General features: G+C 38.4%; 2 protein-coding genes and 2 long non-coding RNA genes across 5 annotated transcripts in view; 2 read left to right on the top strand and 2 right to left on the bottom strand.

The window, feature by feature from the left end:
• Positions 1-7010, bottom strand: part of LOC144207282 (uncharacterized) — a 31757-nt gene extending 24747 nt beyond the window's left edge. The window contains exons 1-2 of the long non-coding RNA XR_013328621.1: positions 6878-7010; positions 6111-6218 (exon numbers count right to left, since the gene is read on the bottom strand). This is a non-coding gene — a long non-coding RNA (uncharacterized LOC144207282). The remainder of the gene's footprint in view (positions 1-6110; positions 6219-6877) is intronic.
• Positions 1-10515, top strand: part of gfra4b (GDNF family receptor alpha 4b) — a 25772-nt gene extending 15257 nt beyond the window's left edge. Inside the window, exons 2-8 of the mRNA XM_077732665.1 lie at positions 774-1049; positions 1677-1757; positions 2028-2373; positions 4133-4242; positions 5212-5346; positions 9034-9200; positions 9567-10515. Coding sequence (XP_077588791.1) covers positions 774-1049; positions 1677-1757; positions 2028-2373; positions 4133-4242; positions 5212-5346; positions 9034-9200; positions 9567-9704 — 1253 coding nt within the window. The 3' untranslated portion in view covers positions 9705-10515. The remainder of the gene's footprint in view (positions 1-773; positions 1050-1676; positions 1758-2027; positions 2374-4132; positions 4243-5211; positions 5347-9033; positions 9201-9566) is intronic.
• On the bottom strand, positions 9243-21286 carry LOC144207283 (uncharacterized). The gene is made up of 3 exons (XR_013328622.1): positions 21177-21286; positions 13769-13865; positions 9243-9403 (listed from the first exon to the last, which is right to left on the bottom strand). It is a non-coding gene; the product is annotated as an uncharacterized LOC144207283 (long non-coding RNA).
• LOC144207279 (solute carrier family 4 member 11-like) lies at positions 16107-27432 on the top strand. Of its 2 annotated transcripts, none has more exons than XM_077732663.1 (20): positions 16107-16271; positions 20928-20978; positions 21212-21316; positions 21431-21474; positions 21685-21904; positions 21990-22071; positions 22212-22335; positions 22407-22616; positions 22980-23064; positions 23138-23263; positions 23546-23659; positions 23891-24023; positions 24139-24212; positions 24543-24813; positions 24981-25087; positions 25164-25329; positions 25708-25881; positions 26243-26438; positions 26554-26723; positions 26915-27432. In XM_077732663.1, exons 1-20 carry the CDS (start codon positions 16208-16210, stop codon positions 26979-26981), a joined length of 2583 nt encoding a protein of 860 aa, XP_077588789.1. In that variant the 5' UTR covers positions 16107-16207; the 3' UTR covers positions 26982-27432. The 2 variants fall into 2 exon arrangements, with proteins under 2 accessions (XP_077588789.1, XP_077588790.1); XM_077732664.1 differs by lacking the exon at positions 16107-16271 and adding an exon at positions 18736-18941.

Here is a 27432-nt window from a genome sequence, read left to right as displayed (position 1 = left end):
GGCTGGTACGGCTAACCGATCAGCTAATCCGCCCGTGATTTATGTGGCAGGCAAAGTGAGGACTTCACCGCGCCTTGGAACGCATTGATTACTGACATGGTTAATTGGCGAAAGCCGGCGCTACATCAAGATGCGCTTATTGGAAATGTCAAAGCGACTCAGCCATTTGCATTCATGATGGATGGCGTTCATTCTTTACCATGCTGCCTAAACTTAAGCAAAAAAAAAACATGGAAATGCGTGCATACAACAATTAGGTGAGTTTTGCTGATGCTTGTTAAAGAGGAGAGTGCTTACTTAAATGCGGGATGTGGGCTAGGACTAGGAAATGTTTGATAATTGCGTGTTAAAATGATGGGAGGTTTAAAGGAAAAACTGCAGAAAAATGAAGAGGTCTGATTAAAGTAGTTGTCTGAAGCTTGTGAAGAGAGGTCAAGCACTCAAAAAAACATGAAAGACTCGTAATAAAATAATGGAAGGTACTTTCTGATCAAAATCATGGCCAGGAGGGAGGAGTATTTGGAATTAAAACGAGATTGTGGCATTTTTTTTAAACTAAAAGCCATTTCATTTCAAAATAAGACGAATTAAATAAAGGATGTTTAGGGGCCTCACGAGCCTCGTGAGGATGAGCGTTTCAGAAAATGAATGAATCAGATAGTGAGCCAAGTATTGTGTTTTGAACGGCACTCGGTCTTAAGAAATTCAAGATCAACTGTTTTAACCAAGGACGTCAATTTATCCTACGTTATTTCTTTCTATCTCTCTGAAAGCTCTACTGGATGTCGTACTGTCCGGTAGCGACTGCTTAATAGCCGGAGACTTATGCTCGAGTGATGACACCTGCAGCCCACGTCTGCGCACACTACGCCAATGCGTGGCGGGTAACGGCAGCATGAAGTTGGGACCCGGGGCCAGGAGTCAGTGTGCCAATGCCGTGTCGGCGTTGCTGTCCAGCCCTTTGCACGGATGCCAATGTAAACGGGGCATGAAAAAGGAGAAGAACTGTCTGAGCATCTACTGGAGTCTTCACCAGTCAATCATTCACGGTTGGTCGCCGACGCAGTTCAATCATCTCCAAATGTTTAAACTGTCAACATCCTGACAGAGTCGGAGTAGTACTTTTCCTCCTTTTCACAGAGTAGGATTTCTTTTACATAAACTGTCGAATTAAATGATTTTAATTTTAAGGATTTAAGATTTTAAGGTTCCCAACAAAGTGGGAAAAGAACAACAAACAGATAAATAATCACTAAATAATAATATTAATGAATCAATAATTAGGAAATAAGTAAATCATTAAATTACTAGTCGATATAATATAATAAAATAAAAGTAAATACAATAAAAGTATATAATAAAAGTATAAATTAGTGGTCAGGGACAAAATGTGGCTAAAGTTATTAGCATCCTATTGAGTTTTAGTGCAAGTGTAAGATAAGAACTTGGGTAGAAACTGTCTTTGAGTGTTTGTTTTGGCTGTTATAGTCCTGTAGCGTGGAAGTCGGGTTGTGTGTGTTTTGTCTACAATGTTTACAATGCACTTTGCCCTTCCTTTTTGTGAATGAATACCTGTTCTACTTTGACAAGGTTCAATTCAACCAAAACATCCTGAATTGTTATCCTACGCAATCATTTCAGGCAAATTTAGAGCTTTAAACCATTTCCTCCCTCAGGACTCAACTTGGTGGAGAGTTATCCTTACGAGACCGTGCAGAGGGATTACGACTACGTCCGTTTGGCCTCCATCACAGCAGGCCAGTCCATTGACCTTCTTTAACTTTCATCTTTTTACTTTTTGCACCCTTTGGGGCACGCTTGGATTTTCCCTGGCAGCTGGCCGCAGGCAAGAAAAGACCTTTTTTTTTTCCTGAAGACAGATGCACACTTTCTCAGGAAAAAAAAAAATGTCTGCATCTAAAATGATATCTTTGTCAGTCACACGGCGCTAAAAATGGGGGAGTTTTTGACGAGGGAGCAAAATGTCATGAAAGTTTGCGAATATACACTTTTCTAACTGTCCGTAGATTCCGACGTCGGCATGGCAACCGCCAACCGCTGCTTGGATGCGGCCAAAGCTTGTAACGTGGACGACTTGTGCCAGAAGCTTCGCACGGAATACGTGTCGGCGTGCATCAAACCCACGGCCAAGTCGGGGCTGTGCAACAAAATGAAATGCAACAAAGCCCTACGCAGATTCTTCGACAGGGTCCCCGCCGACCATACGCACGAGCTGCTCTTTTGCCCCTGCAAAGACACGGCCTGTGCGGAACGTCGCCGGCAGACCATTGTTCCCAGTTGCTCCTACGAAAGCGCAGAAAAACCCAGTTGCATCATGCAAAGGAGGATCTGCGAGGCGGACTACATTTGCAAGTAAGGACAAAAATCTTATTGTTTTTAGGTAGTCTAGCAACTGTTTTTCTTTCCCCATATAAAAACTCATCACTTATAATAATATTTAAGAACCAAATTCCAATTTTGTGGTCATACTTTGATCCAAGAAACTGTTTACAAATAGAATGTATACTGTGCATGGTTTTTGTGTAACTGGAAATGCATTTTCATTCATTTTCTGAAGCGCTTATCCTCACAAAGGGGGTGCTAGAGCCTATCCCAGCTAACTAGAGGCACCAGGTACATCCTGAATGGGTGGCCAGGGTAGGGCAGAAGGAGACAAAGGACAACCAATCAGAGTTAGAGGCAATTTAGAGTGTTTAACCAGTAAGTCTAGAATGCTTGTTTTTGGAAATTGGAGTATCCGGAGAAAACCCATGCAAGCCCAGGGAGATCATGTAAACTCCACACAGGTAGGAGCAACCTGAGATCAAACCCACAACCTACAAGAACTGAGGCAGTAGCCCTAACCGCTTGGAAACAGGAAAACAATTTCAAAAATTTAGGAGACACAGCAAACCCAGAATTACTTTTATCAACAACAACAACACACAGCATTATGGTTATGTTACTACGCAAGGGGCGTGGCTCTTTAATATATAGTTCTGGAACTGACAAAAACATAAGGAAAATCACATGAACTCATCTACATGAGAAATGTCACTATATATCTATGAAGCCTATCTGGAAACCAGGTCAAAAAGCCTAGAGTTCTTCCTCATTCTGCTAATAGTCTTATCAAATCTCAGTAGATCTGTGATGACTACTTTCATACAAATTTTTTGACAATTGATGCCTTGTGCGATCCACCCCGAGACAGTAAGATTCAAAGAAGATTACAACGGGACAGCAAAAACCCTTTGCCCCCGTTTTCTAACCGTCCAAGTGTAACTACAGCTGCATACTTGATCAGATAACTACGACAATAGATCTCGCTCGGCGTACGTGTTCTCAAACCCAAATCCGGTTGAAGCTACGAGTCCTCCGTGTCCAGTGAGGAATCTATTAAAAGAAGGAGAGGAATCCCACACAGCACGCCATCTGCCAAAGGGCAGCCAACGTGACCAAGCGTCTCCCCACGGTTGCGTGAGCCAAGCCACTTCTAGTCCAAACAGTCTAATTGTTCATTGCTTTGATCAGCGTGTCGCTGCTTCAAGCCATTAAACCTGTTTCTAATCTGATTGTAGAGTACGAAACCTCCGAGATTAGTCACAAATTGGTGTCAGCTCTGTGGCACGGGTGATTAACATTCAGATACACACACAAACACACACAAGGAAGAGAAGAATTATGCCAGTATACTTGGATCTATTCATTTTTAAAGCAAATAAAGAGCCATTCAGTCAAGTAAGTGTCCCATTGTTTTACCTTCCAAGCGTTAGCCACCCTCCATCTTGGCTCTGAACACCCTCGAGAGCCTCTTGGAATAGCACATTAAATATTAAACACAGATAAAGAGCCAGATGGATCAGAGTTATCGTTCATTGCAATCTCTGGTCATAGTCATTATTTTTCCACGGCACCATTACGCTCAGCGACTTTTAGTAATGATTCCAAGTCTACGGGGTTGGTGGGGAACTCTATATTTTTATTTATATTTGCTTACATTCCATCATCTGCAAGCCTTGACTATGCCTGCCAATCGGTGTGTTATATAAGTTAAATGACCGCATGGCGAGAAGAAATATAAACATTTGTCTTGGTCTTCCTAAGTAGAATGGTTCCCCTTTTTTTGTAGGTCTCGTCTGGCTCAGTTTTATCAAGACTGCGAACCCTCTGAAGAGTCTACGAGTGGTTGCAAGAAAAGAAACTATGGTGCCTGCCTTCTTGCCTACACAGGACTTATAGGTAAGCGTAAGGAAATTCCACTAGAGTAGAAGTAACAGATGGTAGGATAGGAAAAACATGCAAAGGCTATGTAAATACTCCTGACAACAACAACACATATTCCGCAGTACATCAGCTACTTCCATTGATAAAACCAAAAACTAACCACCAATGTCAAATATTAAAAAACACAAATGTGGGAAAATACTGTTAATTATCCTTAGATTAAAAAATACTGCATCACATACAAGATTTTGTACAAAAAAATCCAACTTAACAACAACAGCTGGCTCTATAGGTGACTGTGTATTTCCCTTTAGAAAGAAAACATTTAGCTATCCAGTTCTTGTCTCACATACATGGAACTCAATACAAATTACCATATGTAAACTGTCTCTGCACCTCTCGGCCAATCATCTTAGAGCTTTTAGAAGAATAAAATTGCGATCACAATGCTGTCTAAAACTGCTACTTATGTGGGTGTCATCGTAGATACTAAAAATGGAAATTAGCCCTCACTATACAATCTTACATATATGTCCATTGACATCAATAGTAATATGTTGATTAATATATGCTGTCCGTTATTTAAAAAATCCAACTCAAACAAAAACAGTAAGCAATACAAGTAAACGACTCCCATACAATATTTTAAAAAACACACAAACATGACTGGTGGGCTTATTGAATAAAACGCACTTGTTTTGGTAACACCTCAGAAAAAAATGTACTACTTTCTGCACAGCTCACACCAAGAGAAGAATAGCTTCATGCACCGTGTGCCCCAAAGCACAAACACACACTTGACTTGTGTTTATTTATTAAAGCACTCAAATTCAAACTCCACCGAGTTGCCATACAAGAAAAAAAAATCTAAACTGGTGTGACCTGAAAGTGATGGAGTGGAGTTCAATGGCCAATGGTGAAAGATCGTATACGCAATGCGGGAGTTTAGGAAATAAACTTAAGCCAGTTGGCTTTTCTCGACAGGGAGTACAATTACGCCCAACTACGTGGACAACGCAACGTCTAGCGTGGCGCCGTGGTGCTCCTGCTCGGCTAGCGGGAATATGAGGCAAGAATGCGAAGATTTTCTGGCCTTCTTCAGCGACAACATCTGTCTGCGTGAGTGCCATTTTGTTTACTGCTTATTCGGTTTTAGGATGCATATTTTAGTATTAAAGTTCTTGTAGAATAAACTCGGGTTGGTTTACGGGACGCATTAACGTCAAAATTTAGATTAAAAGAACTGGATCAATAGCCTTAAATAGTATTCCGTTATTTTTATAAGTCTAAAATAATGTTTATTTGAGCTTTTTTTCTTCATAAATAAGGTAAAATGTCATTTATTTTTCATTTCAAAAGGGAACTAAATCTTTTTTTAATTACATTCAATAATAAAATGGAAAGCAGAAATATTTCTATGTTTTTTTTAGATTTCACAAATATTTTTTGAACCAAAAACACCAAAAGAGCAAGTATTATATTAAAAAATATTGCAATTAATTATTTAAAAAGGGTAAAAGTCAGGAAATTGAATATTTTCATTTGAATTTGATCCTAAAACTGAAAGTCGACACTCATAATTTACTTTCTCGGGCTTTGCAAAATTATGCTGTAGTACCACAGCAAAGTTTGAGTGAAATTAGTTATTTTTCCCTTTTAACTTGAATAAAATTTAGATTTGTAAATATAATTTTCAAACTAAATGGTTTTAAAGCAATTTTAAGGGTACAACTTATACATAGAGGCTGTCAATATGTGAGAAAATACAATAAACTATATTTAGATAAACAAATATATAGGTTCAGTTACTCTAATATTCTAACAGGCCATGTACCGCCATATAGTTAATGGCTGGTAGGATTATAAATAGAATGTTTACTCACCAAAGTGTGTTAAATGAATCTCGTGAGTCATGATGCGTCCAGACGAGACGAGATGCCACGGGAGAAAACAGGGACCGTCATGGCGATAAGAAAGAAGCCCACAGGACGCTGTGGAGTGGACAGATGTTTAGCAGCATGCTTAGACACCAGGGCAATTTAATCAAAAGATCCCCCACCTTTCTTTGCTTTGGGCGTAATTAAATCTACTCCCCGTCTCCCTCCTGCTTTCTATTACTGTATATATTCATCTATTTTTCACCCGCTGAACCGAGGCACTCCGACTTTAATAACACACACATATGATGTGATGGCAAGATTGGATATCGCCGTTCTCAGTCTCTCTCTTTTTTTTTAATTGAAACATTATATATGCATGAGGCTAGATTTCATGACGTGATCTGCATTATATTTTGATCAAGCCTAAAAATGATGTGCAAGGAATTTGACCTCATTGCATTACCAAGGACAACGCAGGATCAATTTAAAACACACTTGCTTGTCCTTTCCAATACATACAATCGCATGATATTCTTTCCACAGTTAGATTTATGGTCATACTGTGTGCACAAGCATTAAATCTGTTAAATATGGAATTGCATTTCTTCATTTTACTACTGAATTGTTTGGCATCTGGATATGAGGTCAACCCATGTGCTGAGGGGAAAAGAAGTTAGGCATACTTGCAGATCACTTAACAATGCTTTTGCATCAAAGTTTTATAACATGATGTACTTATTATAGTGAGTATGTATCAAAAATACACTTACAAACAATCCGGGGAAGATGCTTGGGGTGATTTGTACTCTTAAAAATATATATTTGATATTAACATTGTGCAAGATGGCTGCCATCCTGGTGAGGCAAACACAAAAACAGACAGACTGAGTAACGAGACTGCCGGGGTACAGGTGGGTGAAAAACAAAAGCCAGTGATTGGTGGACAGACGAGGAAGTAACATGCCAGGTACAACCAATAGCAAGCCAAAAGGTCAATGCAAAAACATGCAATGAGGAAATGACTAAATCAACTCAAATCAAAACAATGCAACACTAGAATGACAGACTGAAGTATATAAATAGTCATGTATTACTTGTGCATTTCATTTAAGTGTGGTCATTGCTTTTGGGAGAGTTTGATAGAGTTGTGAGAGTATAATATGAAGTAAAATATGCACATAAAACAATCTATATGCATTGAATTTATAAGAATGTGCATGATAATTATCATGCATAAGTAAAATACCGACAAGTTAGACATAAAGAGCAAAAATTTTAAACTATGAGAGTCAAAGACCTTAAATCAGAAGCAGCATTAAAAAAAATCCAATATGCAAAATAATGTTCTAAATATAATTTATTGTTTTTAAACCCTGATGAAGGAGTGTTTTAAGAGCAAATAAAAATAAGATGAGTTGCTCGCATGTCGGCTTCAGTTCTGAGGTCGTGGGTTCAAATCCAGGTCGGTTAACCTGTGTGGAGTTTGCATGTTCTCTCCGGGCCTCCATGGGTTTTTCTCCGGGTGCTCCAGTTTCCTCCCACATTCCAAAAAACATGCATGGTAAGCCGATTGGACACTCCAAATTGAGTTTGAGCTGAATGGTTGTTTGTCTCCTCGTGCTCTACGATTGGCTGGCAACCATTTCAGGGTGTCCCCCTCCTCATACCCGAAACCAGCTAGGCTCCAGCACCCCCCAACTCTACTGAGGATAAAGCAATTGAATGAATACAAATAAGAAGCCATGCAAAGACCCAAAGTATATGCGAAATATGATTAGAAGCAATGAACCACATTTATTTCGGCCTGGGAGCCGCATGTGGCTCGGGAGCTAGAGTTCAGTGAGACAAATGCATGCACAACATATATATTATTCCACCCGTGACAATGTCAGAACAGGGCAAACCCAACATAGTGAACGTTTCTCAACAAAATGAACACGTGTAAATTTATGTACAATTTATTTGCAGTATCTGTTCACACTAATTAACAGGCGCTGAGGATTTGTACATTTTGGAGCCTTTTTCCAAGTGAACCTGCGAAAATAAATGTGAGAGCGTGGCATGAATTGCGCGCGGCTTTTTTCCTGGAGTCAGGTTCAATTCACACTAGGCCATTTGCACTCGCAAATGAGCCAGCAAGGCAAAGCACGGCGAGCTCACCGTGGCAAACGAGAGCAGCTCTCTCGGGCCTGCTGCCTAGAAAAAGATACACAGAGTCTCTCTGAGTTGTTTGGCCATGTCAGAAGGCTCTATGAGTTAATGAGGCCGATGTGGAGATGCAGGTGCACCGCGGCGCCTGGGCCAGAATACTGATGCTCCTTTTTTTTTGCCGTATATTCTGTTGATCGGCGGCCAAGCCGTTCCAAACTAAGGCCACGCTCTCGTGAATATTAGTTATTTCAAACGTTAAACACTTTCGACCCGCTAAGATGACGGGTGCAACATCCCGTTAAGATAAATAATTGCCTGCCTCAAATAGATGCCTCTTTTCCCAAGGAAAAGCCGCCAGGCCAAGCGAGTAGATATGAAATATTTGGAACGGACGAATGAATTTTGAGGAATGAACTTGATGTTCATTTCAAGGAGTTTGTCTAAGTGGTTTTTAAAGAGGAATTTATTTTAGAGATGGCATCTTTTTTGGTTATTAATCTTTTAGTTGGATAAGGATTACTTCATTGTTGATATTAAACTGCAACTAGACCAAGGATCATTCATTTTCTTGTTTTTTTTTTAACAATTAAACTAATTTTAATAAGCTACCATGACTGTGTAAGCAATGGTTCTCATTAACCTGACATGAGTACAAAGTTAAATAAAAGTACTTTATGGTAAAACCTTAAGGAAATTAAATTATCCCTTCATGATTAGACTTCTAGAATGACTTGGCTGAAGTTTCAATTCATGTTTTTTGTCTGTTTTGCATTAGGAAATGCCCTGAAAACGTTCGGAAGCGAATCTGACCAAGAGCCAACGGTGGGCCGCTCCAACACCCCAAGCCCCGCCCACCGCCGCAGAGAAAACGGAAGCAGCGCATCCTCACTGGAAAACACCGTAACCCGGCGGAACATTTTCGATACAAAAATACCTACTCAGGTGTGTGGCTCTCACTTCTTGTTCTATAGTATTTCAGGACTTACAATATAATATTGTATGTAGGCGGTCTGGCAGGTTGAGTGGTTAGGGCGTTGGGCTCGCAGCTCTGGGGTCCTGGGTTCAAATCCAGGTTGGTCCACCTGTGTAGAGTTTGCATGTTCTTACTGGGGCATGTGTGGGTTTTCTCCGGGTACTCCGTTTTCCTGCCAAATTCCAAAAACATGCATGGACACTTCACAAAATGACTGAAAATGTTTATAATCCATGCAAATTAATGAAAATCAATGTTTTATGAAAAATACCCAACTTGAACTGACATTTTAAATATTCTAGAGCATTGTCTGCCTTTGTCCCTCCCACTTTTAGGCCATGGAAAACGAGCTCCTGTTGGGCCAAGTCACCCTATCATCCAAAAGCCTGGCAAACGCCGCCTCCCCGCACGGCTTCCTGCCTTCAGCGGCTATCAGCCTTCTGTCGTTCCACTTGTTACATCGTGGACACTGAGCCCAAATGCGCTCCCTCTCCCGCCACCAAGTGGACCGGAGGCAGTTGGCGGACGGTGCAGCTACTCCCTCCTCCTAAGATTTCTTGTACAGCAGTTCCGTTTCTATTTTGCCGTGGTCGGATCTCGAACAAGAGGTCATCGACGTGTACACTTGTACATAAAGTAGCCATTGCTATGATGGAGACGTGGCAAAAAGTGACTGTTTAAATCGCTCTGCTAGCTATCCACCAATGTCTATATATACATATAAAATTATACTGTATGGGATGAACTTGAGCCTTTAATGGTGACTGCGACATGACCATTATTTCTAATCAATACCGGGGGACAAAAGGGGGTGTCGGGGACATCCCAGAGAGACAAAAGGACGATATTTTACTCTGATGTGGTGGACAGAGGCCCTGATTCTTTGGTGTCTGGTAAAGAATGCATAAGAAAAAAGACCGGACGCCACAATCGTGCTTTTCGGCGTCGTTTGTCAAACTCTGGGTTTATTTGTTAGCTGGAGAGCTACAGTATAAAACATGCCCTTGCTTTTAAAAGCGGGATTATGGGCCATTTTCCCAAAGACAATTGCCTCAGACTTCTTTGCGGCTGCTCTATAAAAAAGTCATTGTGAGTGTAATAACCTTCTCGTCCTCCTCATTGTGTAAGTGAGCCCAGCAGGAGCCATCAAAGAGAAGAATTCCACTTACTTTGCTTGGCCATCATAAATACATCAAGTCAGATTTTAAAAGATGTGAAATGCTTCCATCCAAGTATTTTCTGTTCTGGAAAAAAAAATCATTTCTGCCAATAAAGAAGCTTCTCTATTGCCCAATTTTGTGTTCCTCTTTAAAGTAAATTTTAGGAGCCAATGGAAGATTTGGAAGACAGAAAATAAGATAAAGTGAGTTCATTCGTGGGTGGAGATGTCGGATTTTTGGTTTTTAAACTAAACATTAAACTTTCATGAGAATAGAAAGGTGGTTACAATTTGGTAAAAAATGTTTAAAGATGTGAATAAGCCATGATTATAGTGACACTTAACATACAGTCTACATGGCTATGAAATTTGAGATCATATTCATTACTGACAGTATAGTATTAAATTAAAGGGCCGCTATCATTTTTTATTTTAACTTGAAAGTGAGATAATTGCTGAAAACGGGCACAAATTGAGAATAAAAACTGAATATTTGGGTTCTAAGACAACATTTTTGGTCCGATTTTTGCTAGTTTTAGGCTCTATACTACGTGTGTCAAAGTGGCGGTCCGGGGGCCAAATCTGGCCCTCCACATCCTTTTGTTTGGCCCGGTGAAGTAAATCATGAGTGCCAACTTTCTGTTTTAAGACCAAATTAAAATGAATAGTAAAGATGTATATTAAATTTCCTGATTTTCCCCCTCTTAAATCAATAATTGTAATATCATTGTAATTTTTTATTCAATTTTTTCTGTTTTTCGTTCAAAAATCATTTTGTGAAATCTAAAAATATATTTTAAAAAAAGCTCAATTAAACATTGTTTTAGATCTACAAAAAACTGAATATTCAGGGCTTTTAATCCAGTTCTTTAAATACAAACTTCCAAAAAATGAAGGTAAAAAGCCTTACAGTCTTACTACATAGGCAACTGGTTGACAGCCAATGGCAAGGCACATGTAGACAAACAATCATTCATGCACACACTCTGCACTAATAGAGCATTTGGAGTCATCCTTCATCCCTCTTCGCATATTTTTGGACCGTGGGAGGAAGCCAGATTAGAACCATTTGGACAGAAATGTCTGAAATATGAGCGCTTCTTTCCCCTTTACATGCATTCCCACCAAATATATATTGTTTTCATGCATTAAAAACAAGAAGAAGGATGGGATCAATTCCCCACTTTCACCCTCTTTCCTCCTTGCGATGCCATTCCTATTAGCGCAAAGGCTCTGAATCCAAGCCCGATCAATAAGAACAATCAAAAGTTGCTCCGGGGGTGTTGAAGCCCCCGTGTTATTTACCACCAGATCATTTTAACGGTGCGCCATTTCAACGTGGGGGCGCCGCCGCTATCCTGCGATTTCTTTTGGCCACGTCGTTTGAAGGTGCTCGAAATAATTGAAATTGATCTGCTTGTTAATTGTTATAAAGGCGTGATTAACGACGTCTGGGTTTGGCTCCTCCCTCCCCGTCGTCTTTGCAGAAATATAAATTACGTAGCGTATACAAATAAACATCATTTAAAGTGCTAAATTAAAACAAGATTGGGTAGAATGGCGGCTATGGAATACAAGGCAACTTCATTAAAATTTTCGTGAAAAAGTATCGACGTAGCTAAAAATGAAATAATCAAAGTCAATTAAATATATTTACGATGGGTACTCTTAGGTAATTTATTATTCTTTATCTAATTTTATTTTTTTAAAGCCTGTTTAGATGTTTTGACACTGAGAACCTGATATCTTTATAGGCCAAAAAGTTTTAATGTGCCACTTGGGAGTTTTAGGAAGAAACTGCGGTCTACAGCTATCCTTTTTGTATGTTATATTTTTTATTTTTTATTTCTTTATTTCTTTAGTCAGTCCTTGTTTTTGTGCCAGTGCCCAGACCTGGTAAAAATTGAGCAGAAGACTGTAGCCTAGCTTTTCTAATCCTCTTCCTCCTCAACATTGTGTTGTTGTATGTAGGCTATGCAAACGTGAATATTTATAGAACGGTCTGCCTTTCAATCTTTGACAAGCTGTTCCTTCCTGATTTCCACCTCCAGATGCGTAGCAATGTTCACATTTGTGTGTTTGGATCTCCGAGAATTCGTGTGCGTGAAGCGTGTGCACACGTTTGTCGGCGCAAATCTTTTTCATAAACACAACATAGTGGAAAGCGCCAATGTCAAACCAAATTGGTCCTAAGATACTGGTCAGCCTTCAAAATTAGTATTAGTTATTTTTTACAATTGATTTTTCTTGAATAATTTGTTGTCGTTATTATAAAAACAATGTTTTTTTTAGCCTATTTGTATGTTGGATTCCAATGACAATATCAGCAGAGACAAAATTAATCTTAAAAAAATTCGGTCATGTTTCTGGATGAATAAACAACAATGTGGTCGACACACCTGCCTTGCAGTTCTGCGGTTCAAGGTTCGAATCTCCAAAACTCTAATAAACTCCAAAAATGGCCCAATTTCCATTGGGATAAGCTTCTTTTTAATACTGAAGAAGTAAAAAAAGTACTATGTGAGTTCTTTCATGTTTCTAGAGGAAAAAAACAACAATGTGGTCGGCACACCTGCCTCGCAGTTCTGCGGTTCAAGGTTCGAATCTCCAAAACTCTACAAAACACAAAAAATGGCCCAATTTCCATTGTGATAAGCTCCAGTTTAACACTAAAGAAGTAAAAACAGACATGCTAACATTTGACCATGTTTTCAAGCATTTACTAATTTCTATTCTAGCTCAAATCCGCTTTTTCCTCCACAAAATTTGCAATGTTTCTTCAAGTGCGGGAAGAAAAGAAGGTATAACGTCTCTGGTTACGCATGCAAGGAGGGCATCCACGTGTTTTGATTTTGCAGGTGTACGCTTTCATCCAGGCTTACGTCTCCAAAAAGGAAGCTAACGAGTTGTGCAGGCAGCTGCAAACATCTGCAGAGCGCAACACGCTTTCACGCTGCGCGAGCAGCTGGACAGCCATGACAGCAAATCAGTCACTGGCCCGGAACCCCCGCAGACCCAAACGGGAGCCTCGCGGGACCTCACTAGATTGGTCGGCGCATGAAATTCTCCCCGTGGAGGCAATTTTGTGTCCAAGCTCACCTCCTCTAGAGGCACTTTTTTTTTTTGCAATGACTGTCTGCTACAGTAATTCACCCACAGTCTTTCGACACTTTGACGATGGCGTATAAACGCTGAGAAAATCGCCGTCCAGTCCAAAAATGGATGGATGGATTCGTTTTGGGGGGGAAATATGCTTGATTTCAGACGGCGTCGGCGGTAATTAAGCTCACGTTAGACAGATTCGGACCTCGTAAACATTGCAACGGGATGGAGGGTGATGGATGGGCACGCCATTTTTGTTTGTTTGTTTTACTTTACCTTGGAGTGACCTTTCCTTAACTTGGACCAGGTGGTTTTCTTCAGCTTATTTTCAAAGGTCGGGCCCTCATGAGGGGGGAAAAGTTCCTTGCGGCAACTGAAAAAAATAAAAAATTAGGGGTCAAAAGGGCAAGTCAGCAATACATAAAAATGTTAAAAAAAAAGAATAAAAATCACAAAGGCCTTCACAGATAAATTACCTGCTGTTAGAAAAGCGTAAACATTAAAATATTTTTAAAAAGTACTATTATACAGGAAATTATATGCTATATTAGTCATGTACTGATACTATAATTAGTATCAAATTGATCAAAAGGCAAATCAAAAGCCTTTATTGTCATTATACAAAATTAGTGGTGCTAAAAACATGAACAAGCCATTTAAAAGGTAAAATATTGCACATTGTTATTGCACAGAAGGGATGATTATTTTTGGATGATTATTTTTGGAGTGTCAGAATGTATAGTTTTCAGTACTATCATGCTTTTCGGCTGCAGTTAAGAGAATGAATAGAATATTCAAAGTTTTACTCTAAATTGTATTCAGTTTTGCGGTGCATTTCTTAGCCATATTGGTCATTATCAATATAAGCACCATATTGTCATTAGGTATAATAATTTAATGCATAGTTGATATTTTTTCAAACTTCTTTGGGTTAGGATATGTAATGGTAACAGTCAAGTATTCCTTCATATTAGTGGTAGGTGTTTTGTCATTATTATGCTAGTTTTATGATGTAATTATAACAGGCATACAAATAAAGTGTGACCATATGTTCTCTCTATTAAGTGGATGGAAAAGCAGTGATGGTTAGATTCTCTTTGGTAATACTGCCTCCTATTGCTCTCCATCTGCAGTACATTTCTTAAGAATTACAACGTAGTAGCTTGAGGTCAAATACAATCATGCAACTGGTTATTATGGTTATTATTAATAACACCATTCAACTCTTTCATATCTATTTTTATGCCTCTGTAAATATTCAAAATAAGTGCTCCTGATTGATTTTTGCTGGCGTTAAAGTGACATTTGGGTTCTTCCTCATTAGTGCGAGCCGGCTGCTCAAGCAGAAAATAGGTCACCAATCCGTGTCATTATCCTGACCCTTTTGCACCTCTAAAAGTTGGACTATTATGGTGTGGCGCATTGAATTCTTGCAGACAGAACACAAACGTCCGGCAGAGTCCAGCGTCATGATGGGTGATTCATTACCTAATTGTTGTTGATTAACTGACCAAAGCGCGTGTTAGCTCTTCATAAAAGCTTTATGGATTGACTTCATTTCCACATGACCAATCAAACTATTGTGCCAACTTACTTTTATAGCTTTTAGGTAAAAATATTGGAGAAAATGTAATATGAGCTTTCTCAATTTACATTCAGTTGAAAAAAGTCAGATTAAAATGTGGAAAATTGGACCAAATGAGCTAAAACTGGAATAAAAAATACCCTACTAAAATAAGTTGTATTCGCACAAACTACTTTTAACTCAACTTGCATTAAAACCGAAAAACTGAGACACTAATTCCTTCATTTTTGGAATATGTGAGTTTTAAAACTCAACTTATTTGTAAAATCCTGCACCTGACAATAAGCCCAAGTACAAAAAAATAAATAAATAAATATACCAACACTTATTAACACCTAAACTAAAACAAAAAATAATGCTTTAATGTAGGTTTTTTTTGTTTAAATAGGCCAAGTTTATAGTTTTTTGTACTCTGTTATTGGCAAATGAGGTGAAATCATAATGCTAATATGCATTTGAATACATTGTTTCAAATACTAAATGGAGAATAATACTTGTATATATCCACAAAGGTTCACATTTATGGTAGAAAAACTAACTCAGAAGCTTACAGCGTGAAATCCAATTGGATTTGACTTGAGAATTGAGCTATTATGAAGCGCCTGCTTTGGGGTCAGTGAAGGGCAAACATTTGCAACGCTAATTATAATTTCGTCTGTCTCGGAGAGTTTACAATAGGTGACCAATCACTTGGTAGGGTTGATGATTTCTACCAATTCACATGGAGACTATCCCAATCATTGGGAATTGCTTTTAAAGCGTGATTTCTGTTGATTTACCGCAACAAGATTTCCCGTATGTGCTTATTTCAAGGTTAAAAATCTGACTTGATGCATATGGGAGACTTTCAGAGTTTTACATAGTCATCAAGTCACATTAAAATGTGAAAAGAGGCCCTTGAAGAGTTAGCTGTGTCCTCACACTTTCCTCCCCCATCTCCCACTTTTATTCAAAGCTTCCTTATTGCCTCCTGCCTGCGTCTGATTGGCCGAGAGCACATAAAGGTGTTACTCATTGGTGGTGAGCAGCTCGCATCTACCTGTGGAGTTCACATTCTAAAAGCACAACTCTGCTACACTTTTTTTTAAATCTCCTCTTACCCTTAAATCTAAAAAAAATTGCAGATTTGCATGCCAAAGATGAAAAAGAAGTTCGACCACAATTCAAAAATAACGCTTAATCGTTTTGCCCAAGGTAAGACAAAACCATCCTATTATTTCATTTTGCATGCATTGATGGATAATCAATTTCTGTTATCTTACTATTGTGTAGAATGACTAAAAATGGTTGTAAAAAGAAACAAGCTGCCTTTAAAAAACTCCAAATGTGTATTTCCATCTTTTTCATTCAGCCAAATTTATCAACGTTGTCTATTTTAATTTATGTTTTATTTTCTAAGTAAAATTAATGTATAAAATTATTATACATAACTTTATGAGCAGCAGATAAAAGTATTCTCCTTTCATGGGTCATTTTAAAAAACTAAATCAGTGTAGTGGTGATCAAAAAAATAAAAAAATGGAAATGTAAACAATATTGCATGAGAAATTGCAGGTACTTTTCCAACAAATGAGCAAAAGAAATGTGAAATATTTGCTTTTTGATTGGCTAAAATGTGCTAATTTAGTGTCCTTGCTGCAAAATATATTGAAATTGTATCACTTTTCAATTTTTTTCTTCTATACCTTTAATGGTTAATGGAGAAAAAATAACCTTGTTGTACATTTCTAGGTCTCAGTAGGTAGTATATTATCAACAGGTATTTTCAGGAGCATTTATATGTCATCCAATGTCTACTTATAAAACTAGTCTTACTATTATTCATAATTTTATTTTGGGTTTTACAGAATTGATCTACATTGGCAGAATTAGTCTTTTTTGGGGCAAACCGAGTAAAAATAAACATTAAAATCTGAAAACAAGTCAGAATAAAATAAATACTGTTTATAAAATTCATTATTTCATAATAGAATGGTCCACTTTATGACAAAAAATGCATGTTCAAGAAAATGTCCTGGATTAAAAATTGCAGTAAAAATATACTGTATGCATTTTTTTTGTTTTTTGACTTGCAGTTTGGCCCCTCCCATTGTTCCTAGGGGCCGATTAATAAGTTACTGTACCATAAAACGCAAAAAAAAGTTTGCCCTTGCAGAGAAGATTAGTTTATTAATGCAGCATTTTCATCACTCAGAGTTCAAGGTCACAATCTATTGAATAACTTTGGTGCAACCATCTTGCATAATCTAAAAAAAATGCTCTATATATAATTTTATATCAGTATTTAATTATTCTAAAGGAACACTTCCATTGAAATCATAATATAAGCCATTTATAATTCGACTAATGATCTATGGGAGCTAAATATAATGCCCCAAAGCATTATTTTTTCTTATTATTTATTATTTATCATAGTTTTATAGAGTAAAAAGTCATTTTTGAAAAATATATTTGAAATTGGAGATTATGGGTCAGTTCAAGCCACATCATTAATGACTATGTTGGAATTATGAACTGCAATTTAATGTATATAATCATCTTAGGATGTTGTTTTATGTACTTTACTGCTTGAGGACATAGCTCGTTTCTTACTTCGTCAAAGATATGTAAAATGTTGGGTATTTTTTTTTGTTTTATCTGTTAAATATGCACCGGAGCATAACAGGCTGAGAATGCTGTTCTGTCACCACCTGTGAATCTTGAAAATCTTGAATTTTTTGCAACATTCTTTCTAAAACTACACAACCTAATACATCTTTTTTTAAACACATAACTTCCAATGGAGTGAAAATGTCGTTTAAACAAATTTCGACCAAATTCAAGTCCTATGAGAGATCATTTTTGTCTTCTGAACGCGATGATTGGATGATTTAGGAAGTGAATAACTGGAGCAGCAAATGCAATTTATGACAACTTTGGTTGAAAGACGTCACTCAAACAGTGCTGTTTTCAAAAATGTAACTTATTTTTTTTATTACCGCCAACATAATCCCCAACGGGATCACAGAACAAATTAATTAGAATTGCTTTAGTTGTAAATGTCACTTATGGAACAATTAAAAACTGTAACCCACTCCCCCCTCCCCAAATTAATTAATTTAAAGAATACTTTTCCTGTTATACTTGCAAAGAAAACCAATACTTTACATTGACAGACTGACTACATTCTAACTGTATACTTTATAAACACTACAGTTACACAATTATTCTCATTTTACTTGAATAAAAATGATAAAGGCATTCAATTCAATTACCTATACTTTATATATACTACACCTAGCAGATTATATTCATTATACTTGAATAAGGATGATAAAAGCATTCAATTCAATTACCTATACTTTATATACACTACACCTAGCAGATTATACTCACTATAGTTGAATAAGGATGATAAAACCATTCAATTCAATTGAATTCAATAAAGATATTCTGTAATTGAAAAGCCTATCATAACCCGCCTTTAAACACAATCCAAATTTTAATAAAAATGGATGATATTATCTCATTTACAGGCAAGATTCTGAGATTAAATGTTAGGAAAGTGTCCCTAATCTTATGGCCATGTCAGTCATAGCTTGTAACATGAGTCAGCTAGAGGAGGGAGGGAAAAAAAAAAAGAAAGAAAGAGAGAAGGCCTCCACCCCGGCACGTCTCCTAACCACTTCCTCTTTTAGAAGCGCATGTGCTAGTGGTGGAGGTTTTAGGACCTCCACGTGTGGCGAGGAGAGAGAGAGAATGAAAAAGAGTTGGACAAAATCAGGGCAAAGATAAAAGGGATGGCTTGACCTCTCGGTGGCATCTCACCTGAGTCCCTTTGGGAAAAAATGGAGGACAAAAAGGTTCTCCATTTTGTGCCGACCGGTAAGTTAAATACAAAAATATCTCTATTTTGTGCTTCTCTCAAGGACTGGTGACCTCTTTTGTCTGTGTCGGTTGATTTCACCCAATTTCACTTGGTTTTGACTTGAGTTTTATTCATTGTTTCCTGTTTAAAGTGTTCGAGTATGTTAAGCAGAAATGTCATCGAGAGATTTATGTTAGGCAGCCTCATTTGTGGGAGATTTTCATCCACATTTTTTTTAAAAGTGCAAACTGAGGTCCCAGATTAAGAAGATTAGCAAGAAGAAGAATGTTCCGTGTTAGATCTGGCATACTTTAAATTTCCATTTGATACTATCTAGTAGTTGTTATATCATGTGTTGCAAAAAGATGTACTAACTGAATTTGTAGTAAATTTACGGCTGAGATTACCGTCGCTCCACTGACTACATCCACTGCGAACAAACATCAGGTGGTTTGAAAAAGCCATACTTGGAGTTGTTGAAGTGAACTGAGCTGTGAGGCTTTACCTTCCTGCTATTTGCTTTATATTCCATTTCTGGACTACACATACGTGGACACTTCTAAATGTAAACACATTTGCACGTAGCGATCGCCAAGCTGACTGATTTCCAAGGGCTGTTTTGTATTCAATTTGTAATTTCTCAAGGACAACTCCCTTAAAATAATGATTGCAACATTCCCCACGGGTTTTCACACAGTGAACCCTTCAGGTATTTCAGGTGTTAGCGTGACGGCAGCCGAAAGTATTCCCCATTCATTTCAATTGAAGAAAAGACAAGTTTACGAGCCCCTTTTACGGTAATCCCTCATTTATTGCAGTTAATACGTTCCCAGAGATACCGGAATAGGGGGACTGTCTTTTTAGGTTGACTATTTCTTATTATTTGGCCTTTTATGTACTATTTTTAACTCCTGAAAGTAGCCATTGCTCACGAATGACTAGGGAAATAATCTGAAATTCATCCATAAGCCCCACCCATTATTCATTTCGTGTTTGTATTATTGTTCCCACACTATAAACTTTTCAGATATTTGGGACTTCCCTAAGTAGCCCAGCGAGGTGGTAAAGCTAATTAGCCAGCCGATTATGCGATAAACTTAATGTCACAAAGTAAAGACAAGATTTTTTCTTAGTAAAGAAATTCTAAAAAAAAAACTGGTAAGACTGTGATGCTAAATTTGATCTTTTTGCTTCACGGTAGAACATTCAAAATGTCTCGAATGTGACTTACAAGCTACAAATATTGAGAATTTAGAACTGTGAGAGTGGAAAAAAGTCCTTGAAAATGTCTTGTTTTCAAGACTGAGTCTGGCACAGGACACCTCAAAGCCAAATAGATTGTCTTTATAGAAAGAAAACAACTTGAAAACAGCGGGCACAGCTGCTCCCTGGTTTTCATTGTAAGGGAGATCGGAAAAGATATTTTTTTTTGACTTGGTAACACCTCCATCTTTATCTGACTTTGTCCAAATGCCAGTTGGAAAAACAAAATAGTGCCGGATAATAAGCACTACAATTTTTTTTCTCCCAAGGACTATATGTTTTATTTGATAAACTAATTTTAGTGCAAAAGCATTGAAAGTACTGACCTATTTTTTTATTGTTATTTTTCTTTATCAGCTTCGAAATGGTTTGCTTTTCTAGACAGCTCTCCGATTGTCATGTTTGTTCAAGACCATATGTTGTCTTCACGGCCAAGAAAATTATTGACTCAAGTTAATGTAACGTGTTTTACACACCGACGTTAAAATAAAACCAATCAATTAAAAAATAAAAATAAAAAAACACTAATACAGTAAATGTAACTGAATGTAAAGGAATAATTTGTTCGATTTTGTTCATATATAGTGTATTTTACCAGTAATTTAGTACTACTTGCTTCAATTTGTAGATATAATGATAACAAATGAATGTTTTTAATCCGTATAACTATTTGGTCGAACATTAAACACTAAATATACGCAATGCAATAGACCTTGATAAAAATATTTCATATTTTGCAGAGGCTGGACACACCGGGAGCCCTAAAAATGGATATGTGTTCCAGGAAATGGGTTTGTATGATTATTTATCTTATTATTTGGGTTTGAACCAAAGAAACATTACCTGGAAAAAATATGATCCTCATAGATAACTGTCACCACCCTTATTTTTTTGCTTAATATGAAATCTTAAGGCCCTAGTTAGTTCATTTATGTCCACTAAAATAGGATTATTTTGTCTTTGTGCAAATGATAAATTGTTGTGCTTACCTTAAAAGTAGCTGACCATGTTTATGTGTCTGCAGAGTTGCGGGATGGCGAACAAGAAAAAGATGAGAATGATGAGAATAACTCCAGCGTCCATCACAAGGACTCTGTCTACGACAACGACAGCAAAATCAGCATTTCGGGTATAAAAAGAATTATTTTTCAGGATAACTCGGATTCAATATAGGTAGATACCTCCACTCAAAAACATCCATGCTGCTTTTTAATACCGTGTTGTCCTTTTTCTGTTATCGTAGAAGCGGAAACTCCAAGAATCAACCTTTTAAATACATCAAGAAAGGTAAAAATGAGCCCCTATTCCACCAATAAACATTATTATTTCCAAAACAAATTGCAAAAAAAAAGCACTCATTGAGGATTTAAACCACTAAAATGAATGCCGTCACAAAAACTGAATTGAAAATACAAATTGGACAAAAGTCTCTCCAGTCTTAGTTTTAGCCAAAGAGTTAAGTCACCTGAGCTGAGTCCTTTAGATTATTTCTCGTAGTACGTGAAGCCGATGGACTTTTGCGAGGAGGTCCGTTCCCACCGAGATGTGGACGCCTTCCTGGCCCAGGCCAGCATCCTCCTGGACGTAGGGGCGTCCACTCTGGACGGTGTTCTGAGACAAATGTTGGGCAGCATGGTGGACGATGGACACGTCGGCTATGACGTCAACCAGGTGGTAGACTCGCTGTTCACAGATGGAGGAGGAGAGGAGATGGATGGTAAGAGTTTGAACATTTACATGAGGTTGACTTTGGAACATCATATTTATTTATTTTGGAATGTTTTTTGTTTGTATATCACCAGTTCACCTACTATCGGAAACCCTTCAGGGAGTGACTGTGACGGGCACGGGAATTCATTACCAGCAGTCCTGGCTTTGTATTCTGTAAGTTTAAATCTGTGACCTTGCCTTGTAGCAGTTATAGTTGTTTTTTATGTCCAGTTTGTGTTTCTGCATCAAAAAAGTAATAATAATAACACAATGGGGCATGTAGATTTACAGATTGTTTGTTGTTGAACGTTTAGGTGCAATGTGAGTAACCTGCCGAGAGGCCACGTCTGCATCGCACGTCTCGAAAGGCCGCAAAACTGGGGAGCCAACTGCCGTGAGGCGCGCTATATTATCCTCATACTGGCCCCACCTAGAACGGTAGGAAAGTAGACTATATATTCCAGTAGAGGAGATCATCTATAGACACTCAAAACTTTGGTATGTTCCAGAAAAGCACCAAGTCGGCCATCGAAGTGGCCCGGACGTTCGCCACCATGTTCTCGGACATTTCCTTCCGACAGAGGCTACTGGGAACCAACACCAAGGAGGAGTTCAAACTGGAGCTTGTCTGCCAACGTCAACAACTTTCTGTAGTCAAAGAGAAGGTGGAAGTCGACCAGGCGGATGACTCTGATCCAAGGAAGGGAAAACCACTTAAGGTGAGGGGGAGGGGGACATACTTTGAGTGAGGACCCATCCTTTACTGGTCCTTCACAAAGTCTGTTTAATATCCAAGTACTGTTTAATATCTAAGAGAGAGAGAGTTTAATATCCAAGTACTGTTTAATATCCAAGTACTGTTTAATATATGAGTACTGTTTAATATCTAAGTACTGTTTAACATCTAAGTACTGTTTAAAATCCAAGTACTGTTGAAACCAGGTTTCAAAATTATATTCATGAGAGATAGTTTACTATCTAAATATCTACTGTTTTCAACAGTACTTCCACCATTAGTACAATACATCCGGTCATTCTTCCACTTTTGCGCAAACATAACTGCCACTTTTTTTCCTTCTCAGTTTAAAGATTTCTTCAAAGCTGGCAAAGGTGTTTACGACGACCTGCGGCGGCGCCTTCCACTTTACCCTTCTGACTTCACTGATGGTAACAAGTTAGTTGTACTACAAATAGGCTTTTCTGTAAATGTGATTTGACTTTGTACTTTCTCCGCCTGAAGGTATTATAGGAAAGGACCGCTCTCTGCTCAAGTACACCACCACGGCTATTTTCCTTTACATCGCAATCTTGCTGCCGGCCATCGCCTTTGGCTCTCTCAACGATGAAAGCACAAGAGGAGAGATCGGTAAGGACTCGTTAAAAGCTTCAATATTATTAAAAAGCAAATAAAGTAAGCCCATGTCATGTGTACATGTAGAAGATCAGCACTGACATTCAAAATGGCCTTTTAAGGGATATTTTATCATTTTTTTCTCTTCAAATGTCAGTATTTTTGACAAAAGTAGTTCAAATAAAAAAAAACTAGTTAGTTTGTATAAGTAGGATGATAAAAAGGAACATTTTAAGTCTGAGATTGGGATAAAAAACAATTCTAATGGTAATAATGCCTTCACAAAAACTTCCCCAGATGTTCAGAAGACCATAGTGGGCCAAAGCATTGGAGGGGTGATCTACTCACTGTTTGCCGGTTCTCCACTTGTCATTCCGCTGACCACGGCACCCCTGGCGATTTTCATCAGTGGTGCGTACTCTGAGCAATGTTCTCTCCCCTGAAACATGGACGGAAATGGAAATATGTCAAAAACAAATGCTCAATAATGTCAACAGATTCCATTTATGAGGTTGAGTTGTTTATTAGTCTTAGTCAAACAGGTCGGTAGTCTTAAAACTGAAGTTTTACTGTAAATCTGACTCAAGCCAAGCCACATGACTTCTATTAAACCAAAAAATCTGTTTAAAATGCGTTATCTAGTGATCCGTGGCATCTGTGACGACTACGACTTGGACTTTGACAGCTTCTACGCTTGCATCGGCTTGTGGAACAGTTTGTTCCTCATCCTCGGAGGTTTATTCAACGTCAGCCTGCTGATGAAGCTCTTCAAACGGTACATTTTCAAACCAATTTCTATTCTCACGAGACGAAGATGAGCTTTCCTTCATTTCGCGCCGTAACGTTTCATTACAATAAGTGATAACGTTATGTCTGCGTACCTCTTCTAGCTCCACTGAGGAAGTCATCGCATTGTTCATCTCTATTGCGTTTGTCGGTGATGCAGTCAAAGGCACCGTAAAAAGTGAGTCTCTAAAATATGTCTACTCTTTCAGATAGAAATAAATCAAGTAAATGTCTGAAATGCTCATTATACAAAGGTCAATGTCAATATGTAAGCAATACATGAACGGTCTCATTTTAATTTCTCTTTACAATGAAGCAAACTCAAATTAAAATGCAATAAAATGTAGTTTCCCCATTGAAAATTCCAATCTTACCTTTTTCTTTTGTGAAATCCTCTTCCCAGCAAACATGCAAAACAGGATAGAAATGTATAAGTTCTTAGAATAAAAGACATTCCTGCGATTTTGAACCAATGATCACATCCACCTTTTTGTTTCCCCAATGATAGTTTTCCAACACTTCTTCCACGGGCCTACACTGGCGAGCTCCAACAGCACTCTGGTGCTTCAACAGATCACCGAGGTTCTGGAAAAGATGAACAATCAGACGTCAGCTCACCCCAATCAAAGCGATCCACTGGAAACGGATCACGGCCAGGGAAACTTGGTCTTCCTTCCCCAGACTCTGGTCAACTGCTCTCGGGAGATCCCCATTTTGTGCCTGTTGCTCATGCTGGGCACTTTATGGCTTGGTTATGCCCTCTACCTTGTCAAAAGAAGGTAAATCACTCAAAACAACACAACAAATTTGCGAATGCACCCCACAGAATTGTGATCTACCAATCAATAGATGACCGTGTCTCCACAAAAAAATAAAAAAAGCATATTAACATATCAAAATACATTAATTCATCACGTGTTAAGCATCACGTCTCCCATCTTTCCAGCCCGTACATGAACGGCAATGTCCGAGAAGTGGTGTCTGACTGCGCCTTGCCCATCTCCGTTCTGGTATTCTCCTTCATTGGTTCCTACCTCTTTGTCAATATACGACGTAAGTGCTCGTTTTTGGTTTTTGGTTTTACCACATGGCCCCCCACATAATGTAATGGCTTCCACCCTCCCGACAGTGCCGGTGTTCAGCGTCCACAACGGTCCCGTCTTCAAATATCCTCCCTTCGACAAGCTATCGGGCCTGAACGCCCTGAGCGCCGTCGGCCTGGGCTTCCTCCTGGCCCTGCTCATTTTCATCGACCAGAACATTGTCATTTCGCTCACCCACGTGCCGGAACATAAGTATGAGATGGACATTTTTGCTTAAAAGGGGCATTAAAGTTATTTCTCAATAGTATAGAATGGGTATAGTCTTTAAATAAATAAAAAATCTATTATTGTTACCATGTTTGAAGGCAGAATTTGAAATTGGGCACATCTACCAACTATGGCCAATCAGAGATAAGAGTATTCAAATTAAAAATCGAGTAAATGAGTATATAAAATAAAGTATCTTAAGAAAAATGACATTCTGAACGCTGTGAAAAGAACTAAATGGAAAGAATGGAAAAAGACTTTAGTGCCACTTTAACAAAAATCTTATTTCCAATCCATGTTTTTAAGATATTTAGAAACAAGTTACCTTTACAGGTTTTACAATGTTTTTTTCCTTGTTGGCAGGCTACTGAAAGGAACGGCATTCCATTGGGACTTAGTTCTGACGGGTCTCATCAACATCCTCATGTCCTGCCTGGGCTTGCCGTGGATGCACGCCGCCTTCCCGCATTCCTCCTTGCACGCCCGTCAGCTGGCCAAAATGGAGCAACACGTGGAAAATGGCCATGTCTACAACACGTGAGTTCAATTCCTAGCCCGAAAACACAACGCACGACATACACCAAGATGGTAAACAAGACTTACCTCTGAGCAGTTATGTCACGGGTGGAGAACAGTCTTCCTGTAGCCACTATTGACAAAAATGGGTAAAATGGATATCAAATTCTTGCATATGGATGTGAAAACAATACATTTAGAAATGATATTCTTCCAAAACGCCCCAAAAATGACGATATGTGACGAATTACCAAAAAAATCTGCTAAAACTGAAAATATGAAAGTTATTTTTAGGTTTTTAAAGCAGTTTAAATATATAAGAATACGGTTATTGATAACGAGCACCTGAAAGACTTTTGTTTGTGGTCTAAATGGGTAACAGCATCGTCAGCGTTAAGGAAACGCGCCTGACCTCGCTGGTGGCCAACATTCTGATCGGCCTGTCGGCCTTCATGCTGCCCATTCCTCTTCAGTGGATTCCCAAACCCGTTCTCTACGGTCTCTTCCTCTACATCGCCGCCACGTCATTGGACGGCAACCAGATGGTGGACCGCATGGCCCTCTTGCTGAAGGAGCAGGTGTGCACCTAACATACCTTTCCAATCACATTTTGGGTCATTGGAGGCACGAGTGTATTGTCATCCTACCAAGAAGAAGTTTGTGACTTTTTTGGGTACTTTGTTGTTGATTTAGACGGCCTATCCGCCCAGCCACTACATCCGCCGAGTGCCCCAGAGAATCGTGCATTCCTTTACGGGCCTGCAGATGATCCAGCTCATCGTATTGTGTGCCTTTGGAATGTATCCTCTGCCCTACATGAAGATGGTTTTCCCTCTCCTGATGATCTTGCTCGTTCCCGTCAGGTGAGGATGGAGAAAAAATAATTTCTGTCTGTCATTCAATGTCTGTCATTGACGTCGCTGTCAAAAAGAATCATTGTTGAATATAGAATGCAATGTTTGGTCAAAGTAGGAATGATTTTTCTTTAAACTGTTATTTTATCACTGTATTAAATATGACAATATTTCTGTATGTTTTTTTTTTGTTGCTTCAGGACCAGTTTTCTCCCAAGACTTATTGACTCCAAGTATCTGGATATTCTGGACTCACAGTACATGTAAAGCAAGAAGTCATTTAAATAGAAATGAAAATAAGTGTAGTTTTGATTTGTATTTTGTACTCGTTGCTGCTTTTAGTTGTTTTTTGGTTTGATATTATCATTTCAACATCACTTGTACAATAGAAATTGTCCTACTAAGTTTGGGTAGGATAAATGAGTTTGTTTATCTTGAAATGTAGCTCAAAATTGTCATTTTCCTGTTCTAATTTAAGAATGTAATTAAGTACAGAGCTATTTGCAGTGTGTGCATTAAACCCAATTGTTTTAAACTAAAAGTTTTCCTAAGAATTTTACTGTAGTCTTTTTGGGATTCATTTTCTGGAGACGAAACACTAACCGGTAGTGTTATGACAACCGCTTCCAGTAGATGACAGTGTAATACTTACAGTTCATAGTATGCAGACCCCACAAGAAAGGCATCCGTGTTTAATAAAGGAACCAAAACTTTGCTA

The sequence above is a fragment of the Stigmatopora nigra genome, chromosome 14 (genome assembly GCF_051989575.1).
Source record: "Stigmatopora nigra isolate UIUO_SnigA chromosome 14, RoL_Snig_1.1, whole genome shotgun sequence".
NCBI classification, from domain to species: Eukaryota; Metazoa; Chordata; class Actinopteri; order Syngnathiformes; family Syngnathidae; genus Stigmatopora; species Stigmatopora nigra.
The sequence above is the reverse complement of the archived record's forward strand: the minus strand, read 5'-3'. Positions and strand labels throughout refer to the sequence as shown.